The sequence below is a fragment of the Muntiacus reevesi genome, chromosome 2, assembly GCF_963930625.1.
Source record: "Muntiacus reevesi chromosome 2, mMunRee1.1, whole genome shotgun sequence".
Lineage (NCBI taxonomy): Eukaryota > Metazoa > Chordata > Mammalia > Artiodactyla > Cervidae > Muntiacus > Muntiacus reevesi.
The window spans coordinates 229,198,252-229,221,913 of NC_089250.1; the positions used below are offsets into that span (position 1 = coordinate 229,198,252).

Below are 23,662 nucleotides of genomic sequence, written 5' to 3' on the forward strand. Positions count from 1 at the left end.
AGCATGCTAGGCCTCCCTGTCCAACACCAACTCCTGGAGCTTACCCAAACCCATGTCCATCAAGTCGGTGATGCCATCCAGTCATCTCATCCTCTGTTGTCCGCTTCTCCTCCTGCCCCCAATCCTTCCCAGCATTAGGGTCTTTTCCAATGAGTCAGCTCTTCTCATGAGGTGGCCAGAGTATTGGAGTTTCAGCTTCAACATCAATCCTTCCAATGAACACCCAGGACTAATCTCCTTTAGGAGGGACTGGTTGGATCTTCTAGCAGTCCAAGGGACTCTCAAGAGTCTTCTCCAACACCACAGTTCAAAAGCATCAATTCTTTGGTGCTCAGCTTTCTTCACCGTCCAACTATCACATCCATACATGACTACTGGAAAAATAGCCTTGACTAGACCGATCTTTGTTGGCAAAGTAATGTCTCTGCTTTTAAATATGCTATCTAGGTTGGTCATAACTTTCCTTCCAAGGAGTAAGCGTCTTTTAATTTCATGGCTGCAGTCACCATCTGCAGTGATTTTGGAGACCAAAAAAATAAAGTCTGACACTGTTTCCCCATCTATTTGCCATGAAGTGATGGGACCAGATGCCATGATCTTAGTTTTCTGAATGTTGAACTTTAAGCCAACTTTTTCACTCTCCTCCTTCACTTTTATCAAGAGGCTTTTTAGTTCCTCTTCACTTTCTGCCATAAGGGTGGTGTCGTCTGCATATCTGAGGTTACTGATATTTCTCCCAGCAATCTTGATTCCAGCTTGTGCTTCTTCCAGCCCAGCATTTCTCATGATGTACTCTGCATATAAGTTAAATAAGCAGGGTGACAATATACAGCCTTGACTTACTCCTTTTCCTATTTGGAACCAGTCTGTTGTTCCATGTCCAGTGCTAACTGTTGCTTCCTGACCTTCATACAGGTTTCTCAAGAGATTGGTCAGATGGTCTGGTATACAATGTTGTATACTTAATGTTGCTTTTAAGAATCTCCATGGATGATTTTACTGAGAAACATTAGATGATAGAATTATTTTAGTCTTTTGGTGGAGGTAAGGGGTTTTTAAGGGAAATGTTGTTTTTCACTCTAAAAACCATGAATACAATGTCATTAAAATAATCTTTTAAAATAAATTCATCTACTATTATAATGCAGATTTCAGTTTTGTGTATTCTGTTTCAATCCTTATCCATATGCACATGTATTATTTACCTGGTTGTAATGAAAATATATATGCATCTTCTGGTGATTATTTTTGTTATATAAAGTGCAACATTAGCTGTATAATAGTGCTCTAAATAAAAGCAAATCATTTCACCACAAAATAAATAAAAATAAATCTAGGTAAAAACAAATCATTCCATTGTCATTAGTGTTAGTTGCTCAGTCATGTCCAATTCTTTGCAATCCCACGGACTGTAGCCTGCCAGTCTCCCTATACCAAGTCCATGTAATTCTCCAGGCAAGAATACTGAAGTGAGTAGCCATTGCCTTCTCCAAGGGATCTTCCCAACACAGGGACTGAACCTGGGTCTCCTGCATTGCAGGTGGTTCCTTTTGAATCTGAGCCAACAGGGCACACATTCATTCTGGTCTAGCAAATGTGTCCCCTTTAGACTTTGTATATCCATATGCAGAATTTAAAATGTGATGATTTGTAGCTGATTTTATTGTATTAACTGTGGATGAATTTCATGGATAATACATAGACCTCCCCCACCCCCAGAGGTTATCACCTACCAGGCCAGTATTCCTCCCTAGCTGCGAGGCTGCCTATTACTGCCAGTATACTTAAACCTACCTAGAGCTAATTGAATGTGGGGAGGCAGAGAGCATGTCTGGACCCTTGCCTCCTTTGCAGCCCTGATGCTTTCCTGTCTATGTTAGTAGTCCTTTCCATATTTCACTATGGGACCATTCTGGTTGATGTCATTATGAAGACTATTTTAGAAAAATATCTTCACGCAAGTCATTTCATATTCCCTTTTTTCATCCACATCTCTATTTTTAATGAAAGGTAATGGGGCTATTGCCTGAATGTGTAGTTCTTTACTTTGAACAAGTAAGTATTAGTCACTGAGTTGTGTCCAGCTCTTTGCAACCCCATAGTCTGTAGCCCACCAGGCTTCTCTCTGCATGGAATTCTCCAGGCAAGAATACTGGAGAGGGTATCCCCAGAGGATCTTCCTGACCCAGGGATCGAACCTGAGTCTCCCGCAATGTGGGCAGATTCTTTACAATCTGAACCACCAGAGAGGCCCTTACCTGCCCTAAACATCACTTAAACCTCCCTTAAACATAACTTGGCTTTAAACTACCATACTGGACATAACAATTTTGCAAACATAAATGCTTTAATTTTCTTCAAAAATTGATTCTTAATGCCTGCTAACATGACCCCCTCCCCTGCCCCAATAAATTATAGGTTCAGTCTTCTAGTATTTTGTCAGACTATATGACATGCATTACCTGCATCCCAAGGTGGATTAATTGTGACCTTGAGATGTTGATAATTTCTGAGTGCTTATTACAAGAATGAGAGACAGTGCTTATTCTGGTGGCTGAAGGATCAAATGTCTGCCTTTCAGTCATCAGTTGAGACAGTGCACTTGTCAAGTGAACAATTTTCTGTATCCATTTTATGACAGGTTATCATGATTAATGGGATTTTCTGTAGCTTTCGAGCAGTGTGCTCTGTTATCACCTTGCTGTACATGGCTGAGAAGTGGAAATGGTTTCTGCTTACAATCTAGATAATAAGGCAGATATTATCTACCTAGGAGAAAGTGGAGGTTTCAGGCTTTCGGTATGAACAATATTTGAATACTCATGAAGTAGATGATTTTGGGGTTCAGGAATATTATCCTGGGACAGAAAACTGCCTGATAAAGCAAGAGTATAAGGAGTAAGGTTTGCATTTCAAGGCATGTAAGTAGATATATTTCTCAGAAGGAACTGGAATTATTGTGCTACTGGACTACCATAGGAGTATTAGTTATATTTGAGCTGTTAGGACCAGTATGCACATGATTTAGCTGGGAGTGAGGGTGGGGATATCCTCTAGCATTTAGAAAAACTACAAGTGTTTTCTTCTTTCTTCTTTCTTCATCCAAAATTTGACAACAGTGAAATATGATAGTTCACTATAAAAATGAAGATTAGATTGTTAAATAATGCCTCTTCGTTTGTTTAGAAGTTTCTTCGTTTACCTGGGTGAAAATAACTGGACTTGATGGGTTTTTCATTTTTCTTTCAGGCTCAGTTTATGAACCTCTGAAAAGCATTAATCTTCCGAGATCTGATGAAACTCTGTGGGATAAATTGGATCACTATTACAGAATCGGTAAGCTAAAACTGAGGAAAGCAAGTCTTTAGGTAGCTATGATTAACATCTATTCTGCCTTAGTTAAATTACATACATTATATGGATGATGATCTCTCATTTGAGTGTTGGGGTAGTTTCAGTGCTTAGACAGCTGTATATTCCAATTGCATATTGATATAGAGACTATAAATGGAATCTGGCAAGTCTTATCTGTCTCTTGAATAATTTTGAAACTGTCACTAGTGTCTTCTGTGTCCTTTTAGCCTTCCTAAACATTAACAGACTTGAGAACTAGAGGCTGTTTCTTGACTGATTCTTACACAAAGATTTTGTAGAAGTATTCCTTGCTCATTTACCTATACAAAGTTACAGTGAAGTCCTGAATCTTTTATATCCATTTCTAATCCATTGAGATACAAAAGGCAGTCTCAATACTGTTACTGATATAAGGTCCCTGTTTGTTTGTTTTGTTTGCTCTTTTGTTTTTGTCAGGATCAACCTGGCAAATTTTGCTTTTTAAGGCGAGTAAGCAACTTAGAGACACATATATATAGGGCTCTTTTTGTTCATCAATGGTAAAGCTTTTTTTTGTTAGTTTGATTCTTATGCCATTTATGTGCCCTAGTATGTCAAATACAAAATCTGGTTTCTCTCACTAAGGAGAAGAATTTTTTTGTTTCTGTCTGCGTCATGTGAAACATTATTTCAGAGACTTCCCTGGTGGTCCAGTGGTTGAGACTTTGCCTTCCAATGTGCAGGGTGTGGCTTTGATTCCTGATTATGGAGCTGTTGTTCCTATTGCATAGGAACCTGGAATGTTAGGTCCATGAATCAAGGTAAATTGTAAGTGGTCAAACAGGATAGCAAGAGTGATCATTGACATTTTAGTAATCAGTGAACTAAAATGGATGGGAATGGGCAAATTTAATTTAGATGACCGTTATATCTACTAGTGTGGGCAAGAATCCCTTAGAAGAAATGGAGTTGCCATCATTGTCAACTGAAGAGTCCAAAATGCAGTACTTGGATGCAATCTTACAAATGAAAGAATGACCTCTGTTCGTTTCAAAGCAAACCATTCAGTATCATAGTAATCCAAGTCTATGCCTCAACCACTAATGCTGAAAAAGCTGAAGTCAAATGGTTCTGTGAAGACCTTCAAGGCCTTCTAGAACTAGCATTAAAAAAGATGTCCTTTTCATCACAGGGAACTGGAATGCAAAAGTAGGAAGTCAAGAGGTACAGGGAATAACAGGCAACTTTGGCCTTGGATTACAAATGAAGCAGGGCAAAGGCTAACAGAATTTTGCCAAGAGAAACACATTGATCATAGCAAACTCACTCTTCCAACAACACCAGAGACAACTCTACACATGGATGTCAACCAGATGGTCAGTACTGAAATCATGGTACTCTTTGTAGCCGAAGATGGAGAAAGGTTCACATAGTCTGCAAAAACAAGACCAGGAGCTAACTGTGGCTCAGATCATGAATTCCTTATTACAAAATTCAGACTTAAAGAAAGTAGGGAAAACCACTAGGCCATTCAGTTATGATCGAAATCAAATCTCTTATGCTTATACAAATAGACTCAAGGGATTAAATGTGATAAGAGTGCTGGAAGAACTATGTACGGAGGTTTGTAGCATTGTACAAGAGATGGTGATCGAAACCATCCCCAAGAGAAAGAAATGCAAAAAGGCAAAATGGTTGTCTGAGGAGGCCGTACAGATATATGAGATAAGAAGAGAAGCAAAAAGCAAAGGAGAAAAGGAGAAAACCAATCTGAATGCAGAGTTCCAAGGAATAGCAAGGAGAGATAAGAAAGCCTTCTTAAGTGAATAGTGCAAAGAAATAGAGGCAATAGAATGGGAAAGACTAGAAATCTCTTCAAGAAAATTAGAGATATGAAGGAAACATTTCATGCAACGATGGGCACAATAAAGGACATAAATGGTATGGACCTAACAGAAGCAGATGATGTTAAGAAGAGGTGGTAGGAATACACAGAAGAACTATACAAAAAACCCTTATTGATTCGGAGAGCCACTCAGCTAGAGCCAGACATCCTGGAGTGTAAAGTCAAGTGAGCCTTAGGAAGCATCACTATGAAAAAAGCCAGTGGAAGTGATGGAATTCCAGCTGAGCTAATTCAAATCCTAAAAGATGATGCTGTGAAATAGCTGCACTCAATATACCAGCAAATTTGGAAAACTCTACTGTGGCCACAAGATTGGAAAAGGTCAATTTTCATCCCAATCCCAAAGAAGAGTAGTGCCAAAGAATGTTCGAACTACTGCAAAATTGTGCTAATTTCACATGCTAGCAAGGTAAAGCTCAAAATGATTCACGCTAGGCTTCAACAGTACATGAACTCAAAATTTGCAGATGTTCAAGCTGGATTTAGAAAAGGCAGAGGAACCAGAGATCAAATTGCCAGCATCCTTTGGATCATAGAAGAAACAAGGGAATTTCAGGAAAATATCTACTGCTTCATTGACACAAAAGCCTTTGACTGTGTGGATCACAACAAACTGGAAAATTCTTGTGGAGAGGAGAATACCAGACCACCTTACCTGCCTCCTGAGAAACTTATATGCAGGTCAAGAAGCAACAGTTGGAATCAGATATGGAACAACAGACTGGTTCCAAATTGGGAAAAGAGTAAGACAAGGTTGTATATTGTCACCCTGCTTATTTAATTTCTATGCAGAGTACATCATGTAAAATGCTGGGCTGGATGAGGCTCAAGCAGGTATCAAGATTCTGGAAGAAATATCAATAACTTCAGATTTACAGATGACATCACCCTAATGGCAGAAAGCAAAGAAGAACTAAGCAGCCTGTTGATGAAGATGAAAGAGTAGAGTGAAAAAGATGGCTTAAAAGTTGACATTCAAAAAATTAAGATCATGGCATCTGGTCCCATCACTTCATGGCAAATAGATGGGGAAAGTAGAGACATCACTTTGCCCACAAAGGTCTGTATAGTCAAATCTGTGATATTTCCAGTAGTCATGTGCAAAAGTCAGAGTTGGACTGTAAAGAAGGCTGAGCACCAAAGAACTGATGCTTTCAAAATGTGGTGCTGGAGAAGACTCTTGAGAGCCCCTTGGAGAGCAAGGAGATGGTTAGATAGCATCACTGAGTCAATGGACATTAATTTGACCAAACTTTGGGAGATAGTGAAGGACAGGGAAGCCTGGTGTGCTTTAGGTCATGGCGTCACAAAGAGTTGGACATCAATTAGCGACTGAACTGAACTGAATTTAATTTGTCACATATAACTAGTGGACAGCTGTTATATGTGGAGCTAAGAGCCTACATTCTTTGTGGCCAAAAACCTAAAACATAAAACAGATGCAATATTGTACAAATCAATAAAGACTTTGAAAATGGTCCACATTAAAAAAAATCTTAAAAGAAAAGCGGTAGTTCGGCTTATTGTGTTCAAGATTCTTACCCACTTATCTCTGTAGCCATAACTAACTAAAGAAATTAAACTGCCTTTTAAAAGAAGTGTCAGTTGTTGCAGTGTGAGGACTAGTTTTTTACTCTGGGAAAAATAATAAATACCTGGGTATTCTGAAAGACATGATAATGATTATGTCAGTTTAGTTTGAGAAAAAGTAAAAGATTTAATTCTTTAATCTCTGTGATGGAACAGAGTGCTTTAAACCTTTGAAAAACTGTTCTAAAGTATTTGACATATGCCAGTCTAGATTAGAGTAACTTATTTTAGGGAAAAATATTACTCATTCATTTATAGTTAGACAGGAATAAAATAGCTTTTAGGAAATGTCATTTTAGAGTGATCGTTTTTCTATTTTAGGACTCTTATAAAGAGTAATACAGTTTGCTTTCTGCATCTGCAGATGCAGAACATGCAGATATGGAGGGCCTGCTGTACTAGCCATGTTAGATAAGGGACTTGAGTATTTGAGAATCTTGGCATGTATGGCGGGTCCTAGAAACATCCCTGTGCAGATTGAGGGATGGCTAGAAAACCTTGATTCCAGACTTCTTTAGCTTAAGTGGAATGTTCATAAAATAATTACTTGTTTACTATTTTCATGTCATATTAGGATGCAATTCAATTTTGAAATGTTAAACATATCTCTGACCTGTACAATATATAAAATGAATACATTGTTCTGAAGGCCAGGCACAAATTAGTCATCTGTGAAAACCAGGATTCTGGCCTCTTTAGAATGAGTTATCTTTGAATTTAGCAAATGTATGCAACTCTTTGTTATATATTTGTTTTATTTTTCCCTATTCAACTGATTTTTGAGGGTATACTTAGTTTTTTGGCTAATCTTTTTTTCCCCCCTGTATCTGATATTGCCTTATAACACTTACTGACATTAACAGGGATGTGCTACAGACTTTTTATGTGCCAGTTAGCTGAATTCTTTCCTCAAAAGTGAAAGTACCCCTTCATGCTGGGTGGATCCCTACCTAGGCTGGAATTATTTACCCAGAGTTGTTTGTACATCTTCAAAAGTTTTATGCTGCAGCTAAGTTTAGAAAGAACAAAATTGTAGGATAAGGAAACCAAAGAAGTTTAAGACCTTCAGCTCAAGGGAAATAGAGGACTGTACAATTCATTCATTTTCTTGTCTTCAATTGCAGTCAAGTCAACATTGCTGCTGTATCAAAGTCCCACCACAGGTCTCTTTCCCACTAAAACATGCGGTGACGATCAGAAGGCCAAGATCCACGACAGTCTGTACTGTGCTGCTGGTGCCTGGGCTTTGGCTCTTGCATACAGGTAGGCTGCTGTGCCTTCTACTTGTAGCTCCAAGTCTGGGCAAGAGGGTTTTGTAGGCCCAAGACAAACTGGACAGCTGTCTTTTGGCTCTGCTTCTGAGCCACTGTGTGACCTGCAGCTGTTCACCTCTCCTTTTCAGCCTCTAAACCTTTCAGTTTTCCTGAGGGTTTACATTAGATGAATTGTTACATTTTATGACTTTGTGACTAACATTTCTCATCTCTAGGTTTGTAAATCAGCTTTAGTCTTTAATAGAATGAATTGCCCATTCTCATCGAATTGATTTGTTTTGACCATAGAGGAAATTGACAGTGACTGATGATGAAACTAGAGCCTAGAGTAAATAGTTTCAAATAACACACCTAGTTAATGATAGAGCCAGGACCAAACTCCTCTCCTTCCTTCCCCCAGTTTAGTGTTTTACTTTTTTTTTTTTTTAGTGTTTTTCTAACTGTACTTCATTGGAATATCACTAAGTCAGAAAATTCTTATAAAGTAAAAGAAAAATAAACTTTTTCACAATACAGAAATTCTCTTTTTTCATTACTAATATCTGTTTCTTTATTTCATTATTTATTTACCTATTTCATTATTAATATCTGTGGATAGCATCAGATATGGGTCTTAACTTGTAGTCAATAGTGATAAATTTTAACTGTTAAAAAAATTAGATTTCTGAATATTAATTTTCTGAAGGTAGTAAATGCATGTGCCTCTGATTTGAAGATTGTATCCTTAACATGAATATGATTATGCTGTCTTAAATCATTGATGTGTTTCACTGATGTTAGATACATGCTTCCTGATGTGACTCATCACCCATATCTACTTCTTATCAAAATGTGTAGATGGCTCTACCATAAATAAAGTCAGACAAAGCCAGATTGTGGCTGCTTATAAGACAATTTGCCTGGGCTCTTAAAAATGTAATCATAGGTTAGAAAATAGGTATAAAGATGGCTAGATTATGAGAATCAAATACAATGTGTGAGTCTTGATTGAATCATGCATTTTAAAAAACTAAAGTATATTGGGATAATTGGATTATATTTGATATACAGTATATATTAGACATTATGTCTATGCTATTAGCTCGTTGGTGTGATAATGATATTATGGACATATAGGCAAATGACCTTGTTTTTAGGGGATACTTCTGAAATATGTATGGTGTTAGTGCAGAGAATAAATTATAGATAAAGAATTCAAGCTAATTTTATCAGCTCTTGAATCCATGTGAAGCGTAGAGTTTTATTCATTGTAGCAGTTGTGTAGCTTTTGTATATTGAAATTTTTCTAGATAAAGTGTTCAGGGAAACTTGCTGAAAAAAATATAAGAGTACAGGCTCTTTTCCAGAAGCCTTAAAAAATCTGATAGATAATTTAAAGTCCGTTCTTTGCTGGGGACACTATTTATTTACTAACTCCCTGGATAATTTATCTTACATAGTTAAAGTAAAACTTTTTGTTTTACTAGCAAACAAAATGTCTTCTGTTTGGAGAAACACAAGGGTACTTACCACAGAATTAGGATGAAACCGTTTTTACTTCCACAGTATTAAGCTGTGATGATTTAGATAATCCCCATGTTGTAAAATTAGTAGAATTCTGTTTCCAATTCTACTTATAAATGCTGATTAAATCATATAGATAACATTAGGAAAAATTCATCAAAAATTAAGCTGTCAATATTTTCAGGGATTTAGATCTATCTCTTATTGGTAATGCATGCATAATATGAAGTCATTAATTTTTTAAAATGGAAGTAATTAGATTTTTCTAATTGCCTTAGTTTTCAATCAGTCATGTAAACAATCTCTTGAAACCTCAGTTCTATTTGAATGTGTGTATATATACATGTGTACTGAGGACTTAAAATAATTATTTTATGCACATTTGTATTTCATTTACGTTAGGAGTATGGTTTTATTTAATTTAATTACATAATTGGATAAAAGCAAGAGACAGTGAAATAGCTTATTTGTAAAATACACTTTGACATAGTTTGTTTTTCTTAAATGCAATATTATAGTTTTACTTTGTAATTTTGTTTTATTTTAGAGGAAGAAAGAAATGCTTACTAATATGTTTTACTTTTTAAGGTGTCTTTTACACATATCAAGTTGTAGTCCTGAATATACCTTTGTTTAAAATTATATTGCATTATATCTAATTATAATTATAATAGATCTATTTATATTACTTTATGTATAATTGTATCTATATTGCATTATAATTCTATATGAATATAATTATAATTATATAATTAAAATTTATTTTTAGTTATATAGTTATAACTATTATAATTATTTTATTTTATAAATGATTATATTGCTTTATATGATTTAGGTTAAAATTGTTTCTAAAACTAGTGAATTGTACAAAATCTTTTAAAAGAAAAATTGAACCTATACTTTGCATGTGTGCTCAGTTGCTCAGTCATGTCCGACTCTCTTGTGACCCCAGGACTCTAGCCCACCAGGCTTCTTTGTCCATAGGAGTATCCTGGGAAGAATACTGGAGTGAGTTGCCATTTGCTCCTCCAGGGGAACTTCCCAACCCAAGGACTGAAGCTGTGTCTCCTGCGGCTTCTACATTGGCAAGTGGATTCTTAACCACTGAGCCAGCTGGGAAGCCCCGAACCTGTACTTTATGCTATACTAAAAAGTATTATGTAGAGTTTTTACTTCTAGAAAAAAAAGCATGACTTTAATTTAGGGTTTAAATATGGAATTTAGTTTTCTTTACTTTTTATGTTTGAGAAGAGTAGCTTTTTTTTCTTTTTTAAAGAGTATTGATTTAAAAAAGCACTTTAGACTGTTTAAATGTGCATATGTTAGAAAAACTCAAGGTGAAGTATTGGTAAGATACTTTGCAGTACTAAGAGAGAGAGGAATACTTCATGCAAGATGTTGGCCTGTTCCCTCTCAGTGTCAGGTTTATTGCTATTTTAGGAATTAAATATAACAGGTGGCCCTAGCTTAGTCCTTGTAAACAGTCAAGTCACATGACCAAAGACTATTCTGATTATATTTTCCTTGAAACTTCGCTGTGGGGAAATAATGCACCAGTGAGAGGATTTAAGTGTTTAGTTTTTCACTAGTTATATAATTTTAAGTTTTAATTTAAAGTTTTGAAATAAATATAAACTTAAGACTTTAATATTATAGAAATATTCAGTCAATATCACCACATGGCTTGTGATCAGTTAAAGTTACTTATCTGTTTTTTTTTTAATTAAATGTTTTATTGAGATCATATTAAAACTTGAATGTATATCAGTAAAACTTGCTAGTTCTTGTTAGAAAACAGAGGAATTATTTTGGATGAAAAGATTCACTTTAGATCTTAGGAAAGGAAATATATGTATACTAGTTGCCTAAATGTTTTTTACTCAAATGCAACTGTTCTTTCATTTTCTAAGTCAGAAAAGAAATACTCTTCTGGTTACCACTATTATTTGCTAAGGAAAGGAGAGATAAAAGCGTCATTAAAATAGAAGAATTCTTTATTGTGGCTAAATTATTGTGGGATATTTTAGACTTAGTCTAATGCTTGTGGAAATTAGGGGCAGAGAAATTGCAGTCAAGGTAATTTTAGAAAAATTGGATTTTGTTTCTTTCTGAATTATTTCTTTGTTTTTTATGAAGTGGGAATTGTATGCAGAACATTTCATTGAGTTCATTTTACTCCAAATGTGCTGTTTCCTTCATTTATCAGTGCCACGTCCAATGTTATCCACTCCATAATTTGCCTGTTAACACTTGATTCTGACATCATGGGAAAAAAGATCACAGAGCAGAATCATATTAGTTATACCTTAATGCCTGCATGTGAAAAGAAGAATGATGTTCTAATGACAAATAGACATTTTTACTGACATTCACCTTACTATATTAAAATGATCATTGTTCTTTCTACTGCTGGTATATGAGACCTGTAATTGAAAGAAGCAGTAATTGTAGTTTACTTTTTATGGAGAACAGATAGTGTTTTTTTGTCAAGTGAGGATGATAGCTTGATATTTTTATTATGATTTAGTAAAACAATGAATAAGCTACTTTAATTTTTCAAGAGTGGATAACATCTTTTTTGAAGGCCCCTGATCAATAATAAAAAAGAAACTTAAAGATCGAAAAACATCTTAACCTAATTTAATATTTAAGTGTCAGCTGTTTTTTTTTTTTTTTTTTTTTCATTTTAAAAGCAGGAGTTGTAAACTGTAGTCAATTGATTTTAAACTAAGACCTGAGAATATAAAACTTCATGCCAAAATACATCAGTATCGTCTTGGATGCGTTTTTGTTTGAAGGCATTGCTGACTGAAGTGCCCATTCTGGCATTTTTAAACACATAGCAGAGCAAAGAAGACGTGGACCTACCTTAATTTACACTTCTTTGGATCCAAGTGATCATTGCATAACCTAAAGGGACTGGTATTTAAAATTGCCTGTGCTCTGTAAATGGTGAATTTAAAAAATCCATTGGTAGATTTTTCTAATATAGAAATATCCTTTAAAGTTTCAGCCAAGTCAGTGTTGAAAATATTACGTACTATTTTTAACACAATTGACTTACTTCCTTAAGACAAGGGGAAATTTGCACAATTTCATCATGAGATTTTTTTTTTAAGCATTTCTACATCTGCTGGGAAAATGGAGTTTCACTGTTACAGAATTAGTAGTTGTCACCAGAACATAGGATTAGCCAGATAGTTAAATACTTAATTATCAAAAGCTCTGCTTCCTTTTCAAATGCATTTCCAATTTGTTTCATGAGTTATCTCTCTCACCCAGGCGCATTGATGATGACAAGGGAAGGACCCATGAGCTGGAGCACTCGGCTATAAAATGTATGAGAGGAATTCTCTACTGCTACATGCGTCAGGCCGATAAGGTAAAACACTGTAGTATGGACTGAAATTCTCACATCGTTCTGAGGGATTAATTTAACCAATATAGCAATAGCATCTTCTGAAGAAGGATGTACTTTCAAAAGGTGAAGCCACGTCCTGGGGCAGTCTGGATAGATTAAAACAGCTCTGCCTTGCTAGCCCAGGGTTTTGAAATACTGAAATTGAAGAAATACCTTAAGCAAGATTGATTGGGAACTGTTAATTTGGGCTTGAATTTGTATTTTGCATCTGGTGTTTGCTCAGATAAATAGTTTCTCAAGAACCTCATGATATGCATAATTCTAACCAATATTGTATTAAATAAGAAAATCCTTTTCAAAATTCATTTTGTACATGTCATTATTCTAACTGAACTTTAGTTTAGAAATATAATCATTCATTCATTTATATATAAAGAGGGCAGGAATTAAAGGCTTAGAAAACAGCAGACTTTACAGGATTATTTTGGAAATTAAACAATGTACATAATAAAACTTTTTAAACTAAAAAACTCTATACATGTGATATTCTCCCTACTTAACCTACATCTCTGTGTTTCAAGATCCTAATATATTGTAGTATATGTTAATAAATTTACATCATGCTTCCTCAATGATCACTCCCAGGTCTGATGATTTATTAGTAAAGATGCACTTCAGTAATTAACGCAGGCAATTTTGATCACTTAATACTTTGTGTATCTCTACCATATGGATATTATATTAAGTTTTTGTGATAGCACATTTTTTAAGACCTGACCTGAAGTCAAAAATGCAAAAAAAAAAAAAATCCTATATATTCTGTCACCAAAATATGGCAACAAAAAACATTAGTTTGCAGAAAGTAAATTTATTCACAAGTTGATAATAGAGATATATGAAAAACCTGTAATTTGTCTATTGTGATTTGACTTTGCAAATCATTATTATAAGGGTTTTTCAATGCTTGAAACAAAGTAATAGGTCATATTGACATTTAATATTTGAATTAAATTTGTATAACATATTGAAGTAATTGTGATTAAAGTTTTTTTTTCCTAAGTGAGAAGTTTACGATTTGTTTCACATTTATCATTTCATGAACGCTTGATGTGTATGAATTCATCTTTTCTCTCAAGGAAGCATTGTGTGAGCCATGAATTGCTTGCTGACCAGGTTAACATACTTAAGCTATAATTGTTTATCAAAAGGAAGAAAATGATGTACTATAAATTCTTTTCTTTGTGACTTGTTTAATCTTTTTAATCTCCTTTTCTAAAGATTATTCAGCTTTACTAACAAGTATTCATAGTTTGGTATTCTTTTGAATACAACTTGAATGTAACTTAAACTGTCCTTGAATTCCTTAAATTACAAGGTATTATCATTTTTTGCCTTATGTGAGTTGTAAGAAGGTACAGATCACATTAGGATTTGGTATTTTTGCATACTACAGAATGTAGAATTTTACAAGTTTTAAAACACTGTTATTGGTATAATCTTTCTTGAGCCCCATAACCTTACAGTAGGAATAGAAGATATTGCTACAATGCACAAATGACTCAGTAAGACTAAACCATGCACGCAGCTAATTACCTCCTACCATACCTTCACCTTGGTGCTCACTATTTCCTTCATGATTTCATAGCAGTAGACATTGATACCATACTTTTAAATGTGTACTTTTATCTTTTGGCCCTCCCTTAAAACTAAAGTATATTTGTAATATTCATGTGCTATTTGACCTTAAAGCTCATCTTCTGAAGTAAAATCATGACTTAGTAAAAATTTTGCTTCTCATTGTAAAGCATGCTTCCTGATATATTTTCTAATAATATTACCTAAATGGGATGTTTTAATTTATTTGAGTGAATAGTTTTCCTTGATTTGAAGACTATAGACCAATCTAATTTCTATTACTGTCTTTCTGCTTGTATTAATTTCTACTTATTAACATTAGTTATTTTTTACCTCTAGATGTTCATATACCTATTTTTATTAATACATCTTAAAGAGGAGCATTCAGATTTCAAAACTGATTGAATCTGCAGTTCACAGTTCAGAGAATAAGGATCTGTTTTACAGTGGGCTGTGAATGTTGCTGTCCCTAATTGTCTGCTTAAAAAATTTATTTCCTGAAAATGCTACCTAAGTACTTTCTAATTCATGAGAAATCATTAAATTTTCATAAAATTTATTCTTCCTGGATTCCCTTTCAAGGTGATTTTCCTACCTCAGTGTATATTTTAAGTTTATAAATTAAGAACGAATGACAAAATACTCAATGCCTTTTCCTGAATGATAAGCTTGCTTATTCACAATGATTAAAATTTTGAAGAAAAGTCTAAATAAAATACAAGAAGAAAAAAACATTATTCTAGATTTCTTTTAATCTAGAAATTCTTACTTCAATAATAACTCATTATTTTTACTTGCCATATGCCAGATATCATACAATACTAATTAATATCCTCTTGATTTTGGCTGCTCTCAAGAGTACTTTTTGTCTATATTTTGTATACAATATGCTTCATTAATTTTCGAAGCTTATTGAATTTGGGTCTTTTCTTTCCCTGAAATTTTAAATTGTCTTTTTACAGCTTTAATGCTCAAAGCATAATTATATAATTCACTGCTTGATCATCTTTGATCATTTAATAGTTGCCTTTCCTCTGGCACAATCTTTGAATATAAATTCTCATGCTGGGTACTTGTGTGTCTTGAAGACAAATGACAAACACTGCTTTGTCAACTGCAGCAATCACTTTATTAAACTAATAAATCCTTATCCATTTAGATTCTTATCAAGTGGGCAAAATTAATTTTGTTTTAATTTAACCGCATATTTGTCTCAAGAGCCCAGAAAAATGTTCAATGCTTTGAGATAATAGTCATGGTACTGTGAAAATAGTGACCACAATGACTTCTATATTTGTGTAGCCTTAGACTGTTACCAGCAGTTTCAGACACTGAGATGGGGTAGCTGTCTCACCTTTTCTGAGTTAACACTGGATAGCTTGGTCACTACATAGATGGAGTGTGTACATTCATACCTTTACCCTCATTCTCTCATTTCTGATTATCTGCTGATAGTTCCTGGCTTTAATTTTGTTGATTTCAAACTGAGGGAGGGCTTGTGGGTAGCTCAGTGGTAAAAGTAAACACCTGCCAACGCAGGAGCTGCAAGAGGTATGGGTTCGATCACTGGGTCAGGAAGGTCCCCTGGAGGAGAAAATGGCAACACAATTCAGTATTCTTACCTGGAAAAATCCCACAGACATAGGAGCCTGGTGGGCTGCAGTCCATAGGGTCCAACAGAGTTGGCCACACCTGAACATGCATGCATAACATAACATATGTATTTATGCAGGTCTCTTGGGGGAGTGGAAAGGTGTGTTAGCCCTCTAGTACAGTACTGTCAAATTTTCTGTGATGATCTAAATGTTCTCTGTTACTGTACTGAACAGTACAGAAACAACTAGTCACGTGTGGCCTTTGAGCACTTGATATGGGGTCATTGTGACTGAAAAATTGAATTTCTAAATTTTATATAGTTGTCTGTATAGTCAAAGCTATGGTTTTTCCAGTATTCATATATAGATGTGAGATTTGAACCATAAAGAAAGCTGAGTGCTGGAGAACTGATGCTTTTGAACTGTGGTGTTGGAAAAGACTCCTGAGTTCCTTGGACAGCAAGGAGATCAAACCAGTCAATCCTAAAGAAAATCAGTCTTGGATATTCATTGGAAGGACTGATGCTGAAGCTGAAACTCCAATACATTGACCACCTGATGTGAAAAACTGACTATAACTTCTCAAAGCTTGAAAGATAGTGGGATATACAGAAAACTAATAAAAAGAAAACACTGGAGAAATAAATAAAGGATAAGCACCCTGATATGGGAGTTCAGAGGAAGGAATTTTAGTTGGGGTTCTGAAGGGACTTTATTAAAGAATAAGATAAGACTTTAAGGATGAGAAGAAATTTGAAGATGGGGAAGAGAGTATGGTTCTATGTGCTTCCTTAGCCAAGTGAAACAAGGCAAGATCATGAATACTCAGATACTATCATCATTTGTATCTTTTCAAAGAGAGAAGAAAGTCATTGCTTTTACCTAGAACTATGTATCATTCTATTCATTCTCTATTCCTATTCATCTTATACTTCCAGGGAACTAGTAGTAGACATACTTGGCATATAACTTTATTAGCAGATGTTTGCAAAATTGAATTAATATCTGCTTGTCCTTGGAGTTTGTCTCTTTTTGTCATTTAGTACTTAATTAGTATTCTAACATGATTAAATTACGTTGAGTTAATACGTAAAGATATGGCCTATATTCTCTTGGAATTGGTGCCTTAGTAATGAGAGTATGTATGGTGAAAGAAATGAAAACATGTTGACAGGAGCATGGTTACAATTTGTGATCCTTGGAGAAAGAAAAAGCATTTCAACTTATTGAATTAGAATGTGGCCTGAAGCGCTCTTTCACTGAGTGTCATGTAAGCATTTTCAAATAGCAGTACAGTGGGATACAGTCTCTGAAATCCAGTCCCATAGAGGAAACCATTATTTGACTCTAAAATAAGATGCAAAACATTCAAAAACCAATGCTAATACATTAACAAGCTTCCTATTATACTTCAGTTGTTTGTGAAGTATCAGTTAAGTATTTAACAGTCATGTTAACTCTATTACATTAATAGTCATGAGTTTTATCTGTTTTGTTTCTTTATAAAAAGTAACATTCTGCTTTGTTCTATCCTCTGTCTGTAAGCTATAGCTTTCCCCATTAAAAAGTCTCTTGAAAAATATATAATCTCTGATTTTGGATGAGAATGTGAATTAGTAGCATCATTTAAATTTTATATTTTATTCCAGGTCCAGCAATTCAAGCAGGATCCACGCCCAACAACATGTCTTCACTCTGTTTTCAATGTACATACAGGAGATGAGATCCTCTCCTATGAGGAATATGGGCATCTTCAGGTAAAAAGGGGACACTACGCATTTTCTTCTGCAGTTTTACTTTTATTCATACAATGTTTGAGGCTATTTACATTTTTTAAAAATTAGATTTACATTTTTTAAAACTTAAATTGTTCAAAATGGAAGTAGAGAATCAACCATGAAATTAAGAAATCCAGAGGAACTGAATTAGTTATTGTGATTGAGCATTAAATATTATTGCATTCTTGGTCCAAAAGCAAAAAGGGCAGCTGGAGGGATTATAATACTACTATCTAGAAGAAGGGATCCCACAGCTCTTTCAGTGACAGAAGCTTGTGCTCATTTTCAAATTTAGAGGAATTTCAGTGTTTAGGAACTAGGGAATAAAAGACAACTGACAGTAATATAATAGCAGATCAGAAGTTTTTGTTACATGACAGCCCATTTCTAATAAATCAGCCTTCAATGATGCTAAAAACGTACCACTGAAATGATAATTCCAAATCGCATTTCTGGGTTCTTTAAGTTTTATATTATTTTAAATTTTTTATATAAATTTTATATGCTAAGAATACACTGTAAAGCTTCATATTTTGTTTTCATTTTTTCTCTCACATCTGTGTACCCCTTTGCCTTGTTTCTAGTATACAAGTATTATATATGATATTTATCTTTAATGGATTTTCTTCCTCTTCATCATTTGGTTCTGTTGTCTTTAGAATAGAATACTTACTATTAATATATTCCTTACTAAAATATGAGTATCTCCTTTTTATAGTTCCTTTCTCTCTAGAGATCCAAAACATCTTACTTTAGAATGACTCCTCCAAACACAGAAAGTTCAGTGTCCCCATTTCTATGCAGCAGAAACTCTTAATAGTTATTTGTAACCAGTTCTGTGGTGATTTAATGTTACATAAATATGTGGTTGCTCAGCTGTCTCATAATTTTTCAAATAATTAGGTTTTCTATACCTTTTGCTCTCACAGATGTGTTTACTTTTTAACCTAGGGTTTTTAGAAGATAATGATTCATTTGTTTTTGTATCTCAGAATTTAAACTTAGTGCCTAGCACATAGTTGGTTTCTAATAAATGCTGGTCAGCCTGTTATTTGGTAGTCCCATACATTTTGCCACTTACTGATATTTTCTCACAGAAGCCTCCTAAAAATCACAGCGGAGAGCTCTTTGAGATATTGCTGTAGTTGGCTGTCAATGGAAATGAAATTTCTTTGAGATGATTTCTAACAGGCCAGTGTCAGTGCTCTATGAGAATATTTGGGTGACCCAATGGGATGAAGTTCTTGCTTACTATGTTCTGAGCAAAGTCACTCAAGAGTTAATGTTGATCTTTTATAAAATGCCTTAAACTAGAATCCTCCATCTTTTTATGTGGCCCACTTGGACCTTGACAAGACCCTACTGGACTTTGAGTGCTGGGAAGTCAAGAGACATTCAGGATAGTCCTGATTCCTGAGAGAGTTACCCCCACTGGCAGGCCTTGGTGGCCCACAGCTGCTTTGTCCAAGGCATCTAGGGCACAAATAATTTTCTGCCCCAGCTTTCTGTCCGTTACTCAGAAAGGATTGGAGGAGAGTCAACGAAGGCACAGGGCACCAAAGCTGTTAGTGGGTAATAATCTTCTGGATTAGAATTATATGATAAAAAATTATACCTTACCTCCTCTTTGTTTTTACCTCAAGTTAGCTGTTTCCTGGCAAAATGAAAATTTTTCACTGCTTCTCATTTATTTGTTTAATGGATAACTTTATTGAGATATAATTCACATAATATACAATTTGCTTATGTAAAGTATACAGCTCTTTAATATATTCACAAAGTTGTTCAATCAACATTGCAGAACATCTTCCTCACCCTGGAACGAAATCCAGTACCTGTTAGCAGTCACTCCTTATCTCCTTCAAAGACCCCCATTCTAGACTATTACCAGTCTACTTTCTGTCTGTATGAACAAGCTTATTTTGTACATTTCATATAAATGGAATCATATACCATGTGGTCTAATGTGACTGATTTCTTTCTTTTAGTGTAATGTTTTCAAGGTTTGTCCATGTTGTGCTATTTATCTTTCACTGCTTATTTTCTCGAGAAAATGTATATAGCCCATTCAGAATTCTATGAGAATCTATTTTTAGTTAAAGGGGACATTATTGTCTTCTTTTATTTGTTTTGTTTAGAGCATACAATATTTATCTTTAATAGACTAATAAACTAAAAGAAAAAGCCTTGTTTTTAGAATACATTTTTCATAAATATATTTTAAATGTTTGATAAATATGTTCCTACAGTTGCGTATATAAGTTCTATATTCTCTGAATACAGGATGTGCTGCCTGTTGTTTATGGTGGCCTAGTCCTAATGTCTTACTGCCCAATAATTTTTTCATTTACCCACTCTTGAATTGGATTCACATTATGCCCAAGGGACAAAACTATTTCAAAGTGAAAGTGAAAGTGAAGTCGCTCAGTTGTGCCTGACTCTTCGCGACCCCATGGACTACAGCCCACCAGGCTCCTCCGTCCATGGGATTTTCCAGGCAAGAATACTGGAGTGGGATGCCATTGCCTTCTCTCATTTATTTGTTTAATGGTTTTAAAATTTGTTTAATGGTTTTAAAATAAATCTTAGAAAGCAAATGTCATAAAAATACTCCTAATCAGCTGTTAATAACCCTCATAGTGAATTTGAGGATTTTAGAGTTTTTATATACAAAGCTGAGATTTTATTATGAACTAAATCCACAGCTCCTTTATTTTTCATAGGAAAGAAGACAGTTTTATATGCTACTACAAGAGCAAATGACTTGTAATTTTAGCTTTTACATTTAATTTTGTAACATAGTATTTTTGTCATTTTCTTTAACCTATTGTAGTGTTTGTTGGTTTTCAGATAAATGCAGTGTCTCTCTATCTCCTTTACCTTGTGGAAATGATTTCCTCAGGACTCCAGATTATCTACAACACTGATGAGGTATGATTTTCCCAAATTCTGTAGTACTAAATTTCATCTCTAAGAATACCTTTTTTCTTTTACTTTTTAAAACTTATTTTTAATTGTGTAAATTGAGTTATTTTTAAATTCATATAGTCAGGTAAGGAATTTTGAATGCTCAGCTAAAAAGTCTTTATATTATCAATGCAAAGCACTTTAAAAATAAACAAAATATGTAACAGGTTGTAAAACTCTACTCCTATGAAGGCTATATTTCAAGTATTCTGAAATAAAACCTTGTAACTTTCAGAAATTTTAGTAACTATAAAAATAAAAGACTTTCCGGATTTTCTCAGAATTATTGTCTTTTCTTTTGTTGCTTTTTGTAACCCATCCTTTTAATAGTAAAAATTCATTTATCATGTTTTGTTATTTTTGTTTGACTTCAGTAGAGTTCTTAATTTTTTTCAAAAGATAAGTATCATGTTTTTATTCTTATTAGGAAATTTGAAAATAACTGTATCACAAAGTTGAGAAATTTTTCATAGGCCCTAATGCTTGAACAAACATACAGACAGACCCATATGTTAACGTATTTTGAATTGTGTCACAGTTGAAGTAAAAAGCTATTATTATTGAGATGGTATATAGAGTGAGAAGGGCATCCCTGGTGGCACAGCAGTAAAGAGTCTGCCTGCAATGCAGGAGAGGTGGGTTTGATCTCTGCGTCAGGAAGATCCTCTGGAGAAAGAAATAGCAACCCACTCCAGTATTCTTGCATGGGAGATCCCATGGACAGAGGAGCCTGGCAGACTGCAGTCCATGGGGTTGCAAAGAGTCGGACACCACTTAGCGACTAAACCACCAGCGCATACAGTGAGAATTCTATCAAAGAGTAGATGTATTATATAGTTATATATTGTTTATTATTTTTTCCTAAGATCCATGCATGGAGAACAATTTATCATTCTAAACAGTAAAGTCATCACTGGACTGCACTCAGGGTGCCATGAAATCAGTACCTGTAGCCCTGCCCTCCAGTAGTTCATAATCTTATACATCCACTGTGCCTTTTTAATACACATAAGTAAAACCTCTTTGGAAATATGGCTAAATAATAAAGAAGCAATAATAATAATAAATAACAGTAACTACTTATGGTTTCTTCTGTTTTATTTATCAAAGAACTACATGTTATCATCCAACTAGTTCTCAGTTTTCATAGTGTTGTGAAAATAGTGATGCTCAAATATTTTGGGTAGCGGAGGAATAGGGAATCAGACCAATCTTACATGTATATTAACTAAATATAAAGTTCACCTAAGTCAGTCCCTCTGTTTATTAAAAGAGAGAGCTCATTTATATCTGTTGGAGGGGGCAAAGTAATGAACTACCACTTGGTATTCTATGTTACGTTCTAGGACATACTCTATAAATAACCTAAAAGCAGATTAAAATAAGCAAGAACTGTATCATTCAGAATGGATCCCGAGAAACTTACTTTATTTAACATTAAAGAACCTCACATACCCGCATAAGTTCAGTTCAGTTCAGTCACTCAGTTGTGTCCCACTCTTTGTGACACCTTGGACTGCAGCATGCCAGGCTTCTCTGTCCATCACCAACTCCCGGAGCTTACTCAAACTCATGTCCATCGAGTCAGTAATGCCATCCAACCATCTGTTGACGCCTTCTCCTGCCTTCAGTCTTTCCCAGCATCAGGGTCTTTTCCAAGGAGTCAGTTCTTCACATCAGGTGGCCAAAGTATTGGAGTTTCAGCTTCAGCATCAGTCCTTCCAATGAATATTCAGGACTGATTTCCTTTAGGATTTACTGGTTTGATCTCTTTGCAGTCCAAGGGACTCTCAAGAGTCTTCTCCATCACCACAGTTCAAAAGCATCAATTCTTCGGCACTCAGCTTTCTTTATAGTCTCTTTCACATCCATACATGACTACTGGAAAAATATGAGATTTTATTTTGTGTTTAATTTTTCCTTCCTTTTTGTGGAAAGGCTTCATTGTATGGAAACTTTCATAATTCTTTAATAAAATAAGGGAACTTTTAGACTTTGATGACCCCAAAACTATTAAGTCTCAAAGAACACTTTGAAAGTAAAGACTTATAAAGGGTGAAATTTTGTCTTTCCTTTTACGTTTTAGATTTACTCTTATTTTTTGTTAAACTATTAAAAAATGTTAATTGTATGTTGTGTGTTAAATTATATCTACTAAATCATTATAAATGGAGATGGAAAAATGTCTGTATGGATTTTAATGTCCCTTTTCTAGTATTATGCTGTTATATGACTCTAATTTTAGTGTGCTTTAATTGGTCACAAGTCACAGTATCATGTCAGTTTTGAAAACAGTAACTTCAAACATCTTTCTACAAGCTTAGAATTTAAGTGAAAATAGCATTAACTGGGGATAACACTTGGAGTGGTCATAGAACCAGTTGTACTGATGGAAATTTGTCAAATGATCCTGCGAACTCCAGTTCCTTTAGATAAATACGTTTGTAGCTTTGTTTTTTCAAGAATGGTCAGACGATTATTTCTTTAGCTCTTTGGTGGAAGTGTAGATTGTAAGCCTTCTACATAAAATTACTATACAAATCTGTAGGTGTCTGTTCAACATGAAACCTGGAAAAGTCTTTTTTGCCAACTGTGTATCATGCCATTTACTTTTTATTTTGCAAAGATGCCTTTTACCATCAAAACTCAGAAGATCTTTTCAAATGTTTTTAGATTGGGTGACATGTGGAATTAATTTCTTCCTGTATAAACTGCCTATT

At 34.6% G+C, this 23,662-nt stretch overlaps 1 protein-coding gene across 5 annotated transcripts in view; it reads left to right on the forward strand.

Moving 5' to 3' along the window:
* Window positions 1-23,662, forward strand: part of PHKB (phosphorylase kinase regulatory subunit beta) — a 220,438-nt gene that overhangs the window by 31,185 nt on the left and 165,591 nt on the right. For all 5 annotated transcript variants that reach the window (XM_065925271.1, XM_065925268.1, XM_065925267.1 and 2 more), the window contains 5 exons: window positions 3,250-3,336; window positions 7,954-8,092; window positions 12,889-12,988; window positions 17,847-17,954; window positions 20,826-20,906. In XM_065925271.1, coding sequence (XP_065781343.1) covers window positions 3,250-3,336; window positions 7,954-8,092; window positions 12,889-12,988; window positions 17,847-17,954; window positions 20,826-20,906 — 515 coding nt within the window. The remainder of the gene's footprint in view (window positions 1-3,249; window positions 3,337-7,953; window positions 8,093-12,888; window positions 12,989-17,846; window positions 17,955-20,825; window positions 20,907-23,662) is intronic.